The sequence below is a fragment of the Ursus arctos genome, unplaced genomic scaffold, assembly GCF_023065955.2.
Source record: "Ursus arctos isolate Adak ecotype North America unplaced genomic scaffold, UrsArc2.0 scaffold_8, whole genome shotgun sequence".
In the NCBI taxonomy this organism is placed as follows: Eukaryota; Metazoa; Chordata; class Mammalia; order Carnivora; family Ursidae; genus Ursus; species Ursus arctos.
Genome location: NW_026623100.1, coordinates 13,509,772 through 13,521,830, shown reverse-complemented (window position 1 = coordinate 13,521,830; position 12,059 = coordinate 13,509,772). Strand labels below are relative to the sequence as shown.

The following is a 12,059-nucleotide window of genomic DNA, read 5'->3' as shown; positions in this document are numbered from 1 at the left end:
ATTATTTCATAAGTATAGACCTACCATTGTAGTACTTGCATGAAAAGGAAATAGGGATGATCTCTAAAAAGCAGAGGTTTTTCTCTCTAGTTTGAAATATGATCATACCAATAAAATTTTTTCCAGGATTTTCTGCCTATTAAACAAGAAAACGAAAAATCACTTTCAAAAAACATGGATGCGTTTGAAAAAGTGAGAACAAGATTAGAAACACAGCCACAAGAAGAATACGAAATCATCAATGCAGAGGTAGGATAATCTTAAGTCTTTTTTTTTTTTTAATCTGATGTTACTGGTCAGGATGCAAATGAAGTACTTTGTGATTCTAGACATAATCCCACAACAGAATTAAACTGCTTTTGCTTTTATGCTGAAAAACTTAAACAACAAAGAATAAGAGTGTGGTTTTTATATTTATTTTTTTTCCGATTTCATTTATGTATCTGAGAGTGAGAGAGCAGGAGCAGGGGGAGCGGCAGAGGGAGAAGCAGGCTCCTCGCTGAGCAGGGAGCCTGATGCAGGACTTCATCCCAGGACCCAGGGATCATGACCTGAGCTGAAGGCAGACGCTTAACCAACTGAGCCACCCAGGCACCCCAGCATAGTATGATTTTTAAAATAAACTGTAAGTGAATTTCAAAATCAAAATGAACTTCCAAGTTACTTTGTTAATTCTGGTTTTTGGAAACAACCACTTCTGTTTTAAAATGTTTTAAATAATTCCAAGGAGAAGTTCATATGAAACCACAATTTTTTTTTAATTATTTGAAAAGTATTTGATTGCCCTGTCTACAATTTTTTGTAATAAAAGGAAATTCCCTTCAGTGTAATACCATGAAAGCCAAGTAATTGACCATTTAAAGGTGTTACCACAGTCATAAATATCCAGTTGAAGCACATTGAACATGCGTGTTGCAACTTTTCCAGTAAGACTGGAAAATAGAACCACAGCTTATAAATGAAAATCACATTCATAGTATAATGGAAATAGCAGTAGGTTAAGAATCAGGAATTCCAGATTCAAAATAAGCCATTAAGCAGCAGGTAATAAATGTGACTTAGGCTACCTGAAGTCATATCCTTCAATCAATTGCATTTAACATGTAGGTATTGGACAAGAGCACTATTTATATATTGGGTATTATTCTCTCAATCTCAAATTATGTATATCTGTCAACCCATAAGATGCTTTGTATAAAATCAAATTGAGGGGCACCTGGGTGGTGCAATTGGTTGGGCGTTGTACTCTTGGTTTCAGCTTAGGTCGTGATCTCAGAGTCCTGAGATGGAGCTCCGCGTCAGGCTCCACGCTCAGTGCAGAGTCTGCTTGAGACTCTGTCTCTCCCTCTGCCCCTCCTTCCTGCTCTCTCACTTGCACTCTCTCTCTCTCTCAAATAAATAAATAAATAAATATTTTTTTTTAAAAATCAAATTGAAACCAGGACAGCTGGTAGTGACTGCATATTTTAGAGGAAATAATCTGAGCAAGTTACTGATTGTGTTTTCAGACTAATCTGAACCTCTGTTTCTTCCTCTGCCTCATTTTAGATTACCTTAAAGATGACTTTCAATCTTTTGTTAACTGAATCCCACCATAGGGATGTCAGATACTCCCAAAATATAGCTAAAGTGGTTTCTTACTGTCATCAGAGCCAAAACAGCTTTTGTTATGCCTTCTCTTTGTTGCCTTTTACATTTATGTATTAGAAACTCCTCCAGTGATTGTGAATGTATATGAAAACCATATCTTAGTTATTGTATTGTAAAAAGTGATCCATTTTATATTTTGTATGTGTTCATTCACAGACAGGTCTTTTTATAAAAGATCTCATTCTTCATTTTAAATGGTCAGACCAGGGACTCCTTGATGGCTCAGTTAAGCATCTGCCTTCAGCTCAGGTCATGATCTCAGGGTCCTGGAATTGAGCCCCGCGTTGGGCTCCCTTCTCAGTGGAGAGTCTGCTTCTCCCTCTCCCTCCGACCCTTCCCCCCGGCTCGTGCTCTCATTCTCTCTCTCAAATGAATAAATTAAAAGTCTTTTAAAAAATTAAATGGTCAAACCATCAAACAGTTAATTAAACTGTGTTTAAATTATTATTAAATAAGCCTTTTTTTTTTTTTTTTTTTTTTGGGTCAGGTTAAGCATGGTGGTTTCGTTTATTATCAGGAAGGTTGCTGCTTGGTTCGTTCCAAAGATGAAGAAGGTACATCATAGTTTTTCCTTTTTTTCTAACATATTCTGATTTTTCATATTTCACATTTCTCATAGGAAATTCAGTTATAATTTCTCAAAGGTATAGAAAGTATATATTTTTTTAGATTATTTCTGCATTAAAAAAAAAGGCTAGTTAATATCTGGATTTGCTCAAGAGACAGTTAACAGCTATACCCAGAAGCTTTGGTGGGGAGAATGGAGGTGGGAACCAGTATTTTTTAAGCATCTCCTATATCCCAGGTACTATGCTGGGCCTTTTACATAGATTATTCAGTGTCATTTACATTCTGTTAACTCTCTAGTTTCTCCATGGTCTATAAATACTAGACTGTATCTATCAAATAATATCACATAGACTGATGCACAGAATAGTACTGAATGGCATAAGCTAATATTAAATAAGAAATACCAGTTTCTATGCAAATCAAGCTGCTATCAATGCTGAAGGAAGCCAGAATGTAGCCTCTCATAGAAGGGGAATGCTAATTCAAAACATTGAAATACAGTTTAAAGATTTTTTTTTAAGTATGTCTTTGAGTTAACACTTTCATACTTTTCTTTATGCAGCAGATAATGATAATTACGAAGTTTTATTCAATTTGGAGGAACTTAAGTTAGAACAACCCTTCATTGATTGTATCAGAGTTGCTCCTGATGAAAAATATGTAGCTGCTAAGATAAGAACTGAAGATTCTGAAGCGTCTACCTGTATAGTTGTGAAGCTCAGTGATCAGCCTGTAATGGAGGCCTCTTTCCCAAATGTGTCCAGTTTTGGTAAGCCACCAAACAGTCTTCTGTGTTAAAAAGGCACCTGTAAGAGAATTGTCCCTACCTTTGAAGCATTTTTACTTGTCCATGTGAATGAGAAGGTGAATGCTTAATCTGTTTATCCCTGTGGACTCCACAGCTTCTTGTGTGTCTTTTATTCAGGAGACCTTCCTTTAATTGTATATCCAAATTCATGTTCATGTTTTTTAAAGTATTGCAGTCAGAATCCAAGCTGTGGGGCACCTGGGTGGCACAGCGGTTAAGCGTCTGCCTTCGGCTCAGGGCGTGATCCTGGCGTTATGGGATCAAGCCCCACATCAGGCTCTTCTGCTAGGAGCCTGCTTCTTCCTCTCCCACTCCCCCTGCTTGTGTTCCCTCTCTCACTGGCTGTCTCTATCTCTCTCAAATAAATAAATAAAATCTTAAAAAAAAAAAAAAAGAATCCAAGCTGTACAGTGTATTTCAATATCTCAGTAATTCTTTGCAAATATACCATTCGGATACATTTTTGCATATAAGTTGTATCTTAATGTGTTACTCAACTTTAAATTTAGGTATTTTTTTTTAAATTTCATGTTTTGTCAAGCTATTAGAGCAAATTGCTCATGGTCACTACCAACAAACTTTGGAACATGTTGAACTAACTTATTCATCAATAGAAGTTGTGATATTTTGACTAAGAGAACCAGCTTTAAATTTTGTCTTATATCATTGAGCGATACATATATTCATAGTTTATCCTCCCTTTTCATTTTCTGCCATAATTTTCCCTGTTTAATAACCGTAAATCGTTTTGCAGCAAGTTGAAATTATAGTCTAATTTATTCTGAGACCTACTTTTGGGGAGAGGGGTGGGCAGAGAGGAAGGGGAATCTTAAGCAGGCTCCATGCCCAAGATGGAGCCCCACATGGGGCTCAATCTTATGACCTGTGCCAAAATCAGGAGTCGGATGCTTCACCGACTGAGCCAGCCAGGCACCCCCTGAGACATACATTTTGTACATTTTAACCTCTCTAAAATCAAGATGTGTATTATACAGTGATGTCTTACAGTCACTGTCAGCCAGGTGGCAGTCATGATGTGATTGTGTGAAAATTTCATTGACAGCTTCTGGTAAGATCAAGGAAACTCCAGCATTAAAATATATTTGGTAGTTTGAGATATCCTGTGGATTGAGGGCAGACAGAAGAGAGATAGGCATGAGAGAATGTGTTCCAGTGTTTATTTAGACTGAAAGTTAGAGATTGTAGATGTAAACATAACTCATCTCCTGTAAGCATGTGGCTCTGAGATACTGAACATTATGCTCTTATTTAGAAACCTGAGACCGAGAACCACTTGAAACCTTGGAATTGATGTGGTAATATTTTATTCTGCAGAAAGTTCTCTGACTTCTTTATAACATTGGTTAGCTCCGGTCAAACCTGTGTTCAATTTTACATTTCCAGGAATGAACTTGCAAGTCTGTTTTTTTTGTGGCACTTAAAATTTGAATGTGCTGTGCCCTTTTTTCCAACTGTAAATAATATGTAATGTATAATTCTTCAATTATTTTCTTTCAGAATGGGTAAAGGATGAAGAAGAGGAAGATGTCTTATTCTACACTTTCCAAAGGAACCTTCGCTGTAATGATGTGTATCGAGCAACTTTTGGTGATAACAAACGTAATGAACGTTTTTACACAGAAAAGGACCCAAGGTACTAGAATAATGCAATTAAATTTTTTTCTCCAGAGTTTTTCTCCAGTTATCTAAAGTACTGTTCTTGGTTGACATAAAATATTGATTTCAGCTAGAACCAGGTATAATAATAGGATAAGATGAGCATAATCATTCTTTTATTAGTTGTTGGGATTTAAAATTGGAATCTAGGTATGTTCAGGCTCCACGTGAACACAAATACACCATTAAACTGCAAATACTAAGTTGCTAACATTCTCTGGGGACTGTGACACATGAAAAGAGTTGTTAATTAAATTTTTAATAGGGTTGTCATACTACATTTTTAAATCCTTTATAAGCCATAACTAGAATACCATGGTATCAGTTGCACAAAATTCACTACACATTTCATATAGATTATCTGCCTTTTAAACTGTTTTACTTTGAGCCATGATGTCCACTGATCTTTAAATTTTGTTCTCCCCAGTATTTTGGTAATTCCTCCCTAAAGCTAATTCTCTTTACTTCCTTATAATCTAGGGCTTATGCCTCGTATTACCACTTAGCAGACTTGGGAGGAAATAACAATAAGTTTATCTGGCAAAATCCCTTGACTCTTATGCAGATATACTTTTCCAAATGATTTATGAGAAACAAATTTTTCCTTAACACCAGGATCCTATCACCTTTTATGTCACTTAACAGTATAGCTTGGACAGTGTCTGAACAGATTTTACAAGAAAAATAATGACATCCATATCAGTGAAGTTGATACTCAAAACAAGAAAATTAACCCATCATTTCACGAAATTTCAGAACTGATAAGGATCTTAATGAAAATCTTACACAGCTCCCAGTTTATATCGAGAATTTGAGGTCTAGAGAAATTCAGTTATTCTAGCCCATAGAACTAACATTTTTGGTCTAGTAATGCTGTCATTACCTTTTTCCCCCCTCTGATTATGATTTTTTTTTATGAGAAATTATTAGAACTATTTACTAATATGATTCTATTTTATGTGTCGTTCATCAGGGTTACCTTTTGGGGAGATGACAGTTTAAGCTAGTAATTTATTATGCTCTGTCAGTAACTTATGACCACAAACCATTAGCCGTCTTGTGAATGAAGCCCAAAATTAACACAGTAAGCTGTACCGTTGAATAAGATACTTGTTTGCCTTATATTGGTACCATCCTAATTTCTAAGATAAAGTGGAACCTATTTGGCTTGTACATGCTTTTCTGCTCCATAAGGAACTAACCAGTTATGGTTAAACCTCATTTGACATTCAGAGCCCTGATCTACAACACAAACTAGTTTGTAAATTCTTAACACTTTATAATCCCCAAATCCAGAAGGAAGGACCAAAAGGGAAGAGCAGCATACCTAAAGAGAAAATGGAGTAAAGGTCATCAAAGAACTTCTAAAACAAAGCTGCTTCTTACTGTGTTTGCTTTGATCCTCAGGGTTTGGTTTTCTGTTCTCGTAAGTAAAAATCACCAAAGTATGTAATTTCCATTTACCTGCCTCTGGTGGCCCAGTTTTGGATACCTGATTTTTAAAAAGGTATTGTCATAAATGTGCCTAAAAAGAACCTTATGAGCCAGGTTCTTCATCTGCTTTGTTTCCAGTGTTTGAGTAAATTTGGTTGTTCAAGGGTAGCTTTCTGTTTTGATAGAATGCCTCTGAAAATCATGTTCAAGAAAAATGCCTCTCCACTAATCTTAAAAACCTTGAATATATTAAGCTACACCAAACACTTGACATCTTAGAAATTTAAGGTAAAAGGAGTTTTAGAGGTAGACCTTTAACTTTTAGAAATTGGTCTTTTGAAATCTAGAGACAGTTAAAGATTTACATGAAATCATACAGTTGATGAGAAAAAGACAGACACCTGCATCTTCCAGCACTTGATACTGCTCTTCCTTTGTAGTAGAACCTAAATTCTTGTGTGAGAAATGGAATTAGCCTGGAATGGCCCCATTTCCTCTATGTGGCAGATGGTTCTAGTCTTATTCTACAGATTGTTTGATCTTGGACAAGCCATTTCTTGTTCAGTTTCTATATCCTTGATAATGCTTTACCTAGGTAATGCTTCAGAATTTGGATAATGACGCTCAGATATTGATTCCAAAACTCTTTCTTTCCTTTTTTTTTTATTGATTCATTAGTTGCGTGTAACACCCAGTGCACCATGCAATACGTGCCCTCCTTACTACCCATCAACAGCCTATCCCAAAATTCTTTCTGAATTTATTTTATGTTTCTACGTTTCTTTCATACTTTCAAGTATACCTATCTTTAAATGTATTTATACAAATTAAAAATTCTTGCAAATGATGTCAAACTCATCACTTGCATATCCTGCAGTATAATACTGCAGAATGGGAAAATTAGAGTTTGTTTCCCATACAGGCATAATAGTTGTAACCAGTGTAATTAATAGAAAGACGTGTTTGCTTATTGAAATTGAAATTGATTTTGTGCATTACAGCATGATCCCACCTGTAAATTCATAAGGCAACCTAGAACTGCTAGATTATGAGCAGAGACTTAGTCACTTTTACTTTTGTGTCTTTACTGATAAATAGGGTACCAGGCCTGTATTATTGCCGTCCGTCTAGCCTATTAACTGAGTAAATGGTGCACTTAAGTCAATTTCTCTCTTTCAAGCTAAAACCCTAGTCCAGTGAAGACTGTGAGGACCTTTTAACCATTGAATTCTTAGCAGTATATAGCAGAATTTAAAGTACATGTTGCCTTGTGGTAAGCATAGCATAATATTATAAACTTATCACTATGTTGTACACCTGAAACTAATGTAACATTGTGCATCACCTGTACTAAAAAAAAAAAAAGAGTATGTGTTGCTACTAAATCGTAAATTAAAACTCATTGAAAAATATATTATTTTGCTAGGTAAAAAAAAATGAATAGTATGATGTGAACTTATTTTTCACAGTAAGCATAATTATTTTCATAATCAGAGGCAAAATATATTTTAAGTTTAAAAATAAATATCAATAGAAATGGGAAAATGGATTGGCCCTAGTTCTTTAAATTCCTTGTCTTCTCTCTCTTTTTGAATTGAAAATACTTTTGTATCATTCTATAACTTTTTTTGTTAATGCACACATGTCTTTTTTTTAAGATTTACTTTTTTTCAGCTTTATTGAGATATAAATATACATAACAAGTTTAAGGTATATGTGGTGATTTGATACATTATAGCTATTATAAAACAAATAACACAAGAGAGGTAGTTAATATCTCAGTCACCTCACAAATTACCACTTTTTTTTTATGTATGGAGGGAATATTTAAACATCTACTGTCTTGTCTACTTTTGAGTATGTAATGCTGTATTGCTAACTCTATAGTCACCATGCTGGACATCTGATCTCCAGAGCTTATTCATCTTATATAACTAAAGATATGGGGGCACCTGGGTGGCTCAGTCAGGTAAGTGTCCAACTCTTGATTTCCGGTCAGGTCACGGTTGGGCTCCACACTGGGCTCTGCACTAGGCATGGAGACTGCCTAAGATTCTCTCTCCCTCTCTCCCTTTGGCCCACCCCTCCTCCCTTCTTTTCATATAAATAAATAACTGAAGGCATGTAGCCTTTCTCCATCATCTCCCCATTTCACCTAGTTCTCAGCTCCTGGCCACCATTCTACTACTCTGTTTCTGTGAGTTTGGCTTTTGTAGATTCCATATATAAGTGATGTCTTACAATATTTGTCTTTTTCTGACATATTAACATAATGCCCTCAAGGTCAATCCATGTTGTTGCAAATGGCAGGATTTCCCTATACTCCAAAGTGTGTCTATGTGCATACGTACATGTGTGTATGAACACTTAGGTTGTTGCCACATCTTGGCTATTGTTAATACTACAGTAAACGTGGGAGTGCAGATAACTCTTTGTGACCCAGACTCCATTTCCTTTAGATAGTACCCAAAAGTGAGGTTGTTGGGGGCACCTGGGTGGCTTAGCCATTAAGCGTCTGCCTTCGGCTCAGGTCATGATCCCAGGGTCCTGAGATCGAGCCCCACATCAGGCTCCCTGCTTGGTGGGAAGCCTGCTTCTCCCTCTCCCACTACCCTTGCTTGTGTTCCCTCTCTCGCTGTCTCTCTCTGTCAAATAAATAAATAGAATCTTTAAAAAAAAAAAAATTGAGGTGGTTTAATCATTTGGTAGCTCCTTTTTTAATTTTTTTAAGATTTTACTTACTTAAGAGAGAGTCCGCATGTGAGTGGGATGAGGGGCAGAGAAGGAGGGAGAGGTAGAGAATGTCAAGCAGACTCCCGCTGAACATAGAGCCCAACACAGGACTCGATCCCATGACCCTGAGATCATGACCTGAGCCGAAACCAAGACTCAGTGCCTAACCAACTGAGCCACCCAGGTACCTCTCGTTTTTTAATTTTTGGGGGAACCTTCCTTTTTTTGTCCGTAATAGCTAATTCAGTTTACATTGTCACCAACAGTACACAAGGGTTTCCTTTTCTCTACATCCTCACTAATATCAGTTCCCCACTTACCACTTGTCTTTTTGATAATTCTAACATATATGAAGTGATACTGTGATTTTGATTTGCATTTCCCTGATGATTAGTGATGTTGAGCATCTTTTCATGTATCTGTTGGCCATTTGTATGTCTTTGGAAAAATGTCTATTCAGGTCTTCTGCCCATTTAAAAAAAAATTTTATGTTTAGTGTTATGTTTATTATTTTTTTTATTATGTTCAGTTAGCCACTGCCTTCTGTCCATTTTTAAATCACTGGGTTTTTTTTGCTTTTGAGTTATTCCTTTTACATTTCAGATGTTAACCCTTTATCAAATATATATATATGCTTTGCAAATACTTTATCCCACTCCATAGGTTGCTTTTTCACTTTGTTGTTTCTTTTGCTATGTAGAAACTTTTTAGTTTGATATAGTTTCACTTATTTATCTATTTGTTTGTGCTTTTGGTGTCATTAAAAAAATCATTGCCAAGACGTCTATGTCAAGGAACCTTTTCCCTATGTTTTCCTCTAGGAGTTTCATATTTTCAGGTCTTATGTTTAAAGTCTTTAATCCATTTCAAGTTAATTTTTGTGAGTAGCGTTAAGATAGGGGTCCAATTTTATTAGCATGGCAATTTCAGTATCATGTGATTATCCAGTTTTCCCAACACAATTTATTGAAGAGATTTTCTGTTCCCTTTTGAGTATTCTTGGCTCCATTATCAAATATTAGTTGAGCATATATTCAAGGGTTTGTTTCTGTACTCTCAGTTCTGTTCCAGTGGTCCAAGTGTCTTTTTTTTTTTTTTTTTTTTTTTAAGATTTATGTATTTGAGAGAGCATGAGCAGTGGGTGGGGTGGGGCATTGAGAGAGAAAAGAGAGACTCTCAAGCAGACTCCCCACCAAGCATGGAGCCTGACTTGGGGCTCAGTCTCACAACCCTGAGATCATGACCTGAGCTAAAATCAAGAGTCAGATGCTCAAGCGACTGAGCCACTCAGGCACCCCCAAGTGTCTATTTTTATGTCAGTACAATACTGTTCTAATTATTATAGCTTTGTAATATAATTTGAGATCAGAAAGTGTGATGCCTTTTACTTTCTCAGGGTTGCTTTGGCTATTTGAGATCTTGTGGTTCTACACAAATTTTGGGATTGTTTTTTCTATTTCTTTAAAAAATGCCATTGGAATTTTGATAGGGATTGCATTCAGTGTATAGATGGCTTTGGGTAGTGTGGACATTTTAATGATACTCATTCTTCCAAATCATGAATATGGCATATCTTTCCATTTATTTGTGTCTTCTTTATTTTCTTTCATCAAAGTCTGAAGTTTTCAATGTATAGGTCTTTTCCCTCCTTGGTTAAATTTATTACTAAATATTTGTTTTTGATGCTGTTTTAAGTGGGGGGTGTTTTTGTGTGTTCTTTTTCAGATATTTCATTGTTAGTGTATGAAAACACTGATTTCTGGATGTCGATTTTACATCTTGAACTGAATTCATTTATTAGTTCAATAGCAGAATCTTTAAGGTTTTCTATCTATAAAATCATATAACCTGCAAATCCTTTCTGATTTGGATGCTTTTTATTCCTTTTTCTTGCTTGATTGTTCTGGCTAATACTTCTAGTACTGTGTTGATTAGAAGTAGTAAGAGTGGTCATCCTTGTGTTGTCACTGATCTTAGAGGAAAATTTCTCAGCTTTCCACCCTTGAATATGATGTTAGCTCTGGACTTGTCCTATATGGCCTTTATAATGTTGAGTAATATTCGTTCCATATCCGGTTGTTGAGAGAATTTGTATCATGAATGGATTTTGAATTTTGTCCAATGCTTTTTCTGTATTTATTGAGATCATGTGATTTTTATCTATGTGTTGATTTGCATATGTTGAACCATTTTTATATCTGAGGGATTAATCTTACTTTAGCATGATGAATAATCTTTTCAGTGTGCTATTGAATTAGGTTTGCTAGCATTTTGTTGAGTATTATTGTATCTATAGTCACCAGGGATATTGGATAGTTTTCTTGTGTCTTTATCTGGCTTTTGTACCACATAACACTGGCCTGATAAAATGAGTTTGAAAGTGTTCTCTTCGATTCTTTTGGAAGAGTTTGAGAAGGATTGGCGCTAATTCTTTAAATGTTTGGTAGATTTCGCCAGTGAGTCCTTCTGGTCCAAGGCTTCTCTTGCTGGGAAATTTTTGATTACTAATTCAATCTCCTTACTCTATTGGTTTGTTCAGAATTTCTGTTTCTTCATGATTTAGTCTTGGTAGATTGTATGTTTCTAGGAATTCATTTTTTCTAGGTTATTTAACTCATTGGTATATAATTGTTCATGGTAGTCTTATACTCCTTTTTATTTCTGTAGTATCAATTGTAATATGTCCTCTTTCTGATTTTGAGTCCTCAGTTTGTCGGTTTTATCTTTTCAAAAAGCAGCTCTTAGTTTTGTTATCTTTCGTTGTTTTTCTGGTCTCTTTATTTCTGCTCTGATCTTTATTACAGTTTCCTTTTTTCTGCTGATGTTGGGCTTATTTTTTTCATTTTCTAATTTCTTGAGACATAATGTTAGGTCATTTATTTGAGGATTTTTGGTTTTTTGTTTTTTCAGTAGGCTCCACACCCAAGGTGGAGCTTGAACTCACTACCCTGAGATCAAGAGTCACATACTCTACCAACTAAGCCAGCCAGGTGCCCCTATTTGAAATACTTTTTTTTTTTTTAAGATTTATTTATGTATTTGAGAGACAAAGAGTGTGGTGGAGACGGGCAGAGGGAGAGAGGGACTTACGCAGACTCCATGCTGACCTTGGAGCCCAATGCAGGACTTAGTGTCACGATCCTGGGATCACAACCTGAGCTGAAACCAAAAGTCGGAGGCTTAACCC

The 12,059-nt window shown here is 35.8% G+C and overlaps 1 protein-coding gene across 4 annotated transcripts in view; it reads left to right on the top strand.

Moving 5' to 3' along the window:
- PREPL (prolyl endopeptidase like) overlaps positions 1–12,059 on the top strand; it is a 51,763-nt gene that overhangs the window by 11,621 nt on the left and 28,083 nt on the right. For 2 of the 4 annotated variants that reach the window (XM_026486754.4, XM_048222584.2), the window contains exons 3-6: positions 127–249; positions 2,138–2,204; positions 2,786–2,989; positions 4,547–4,682. In XM_026486754.4, the coding sequence (XP_026342539.1) occupies positions 127–249; positions 2,138–2,204; positions 2,786–2,989; positions 4,547–4,682 (530 nt within the window). Of the gene's footprint in view, positions 1–126; positions 250–2,137; positions 2,205–2,782; positions 2,990–4,546; positions 4,683–12,059 lie in introns of all 4 variants that reach the window. The other 2 variants (XM_026486735.4, XM_026486761.4) reach the window with 1 other exon arrangement.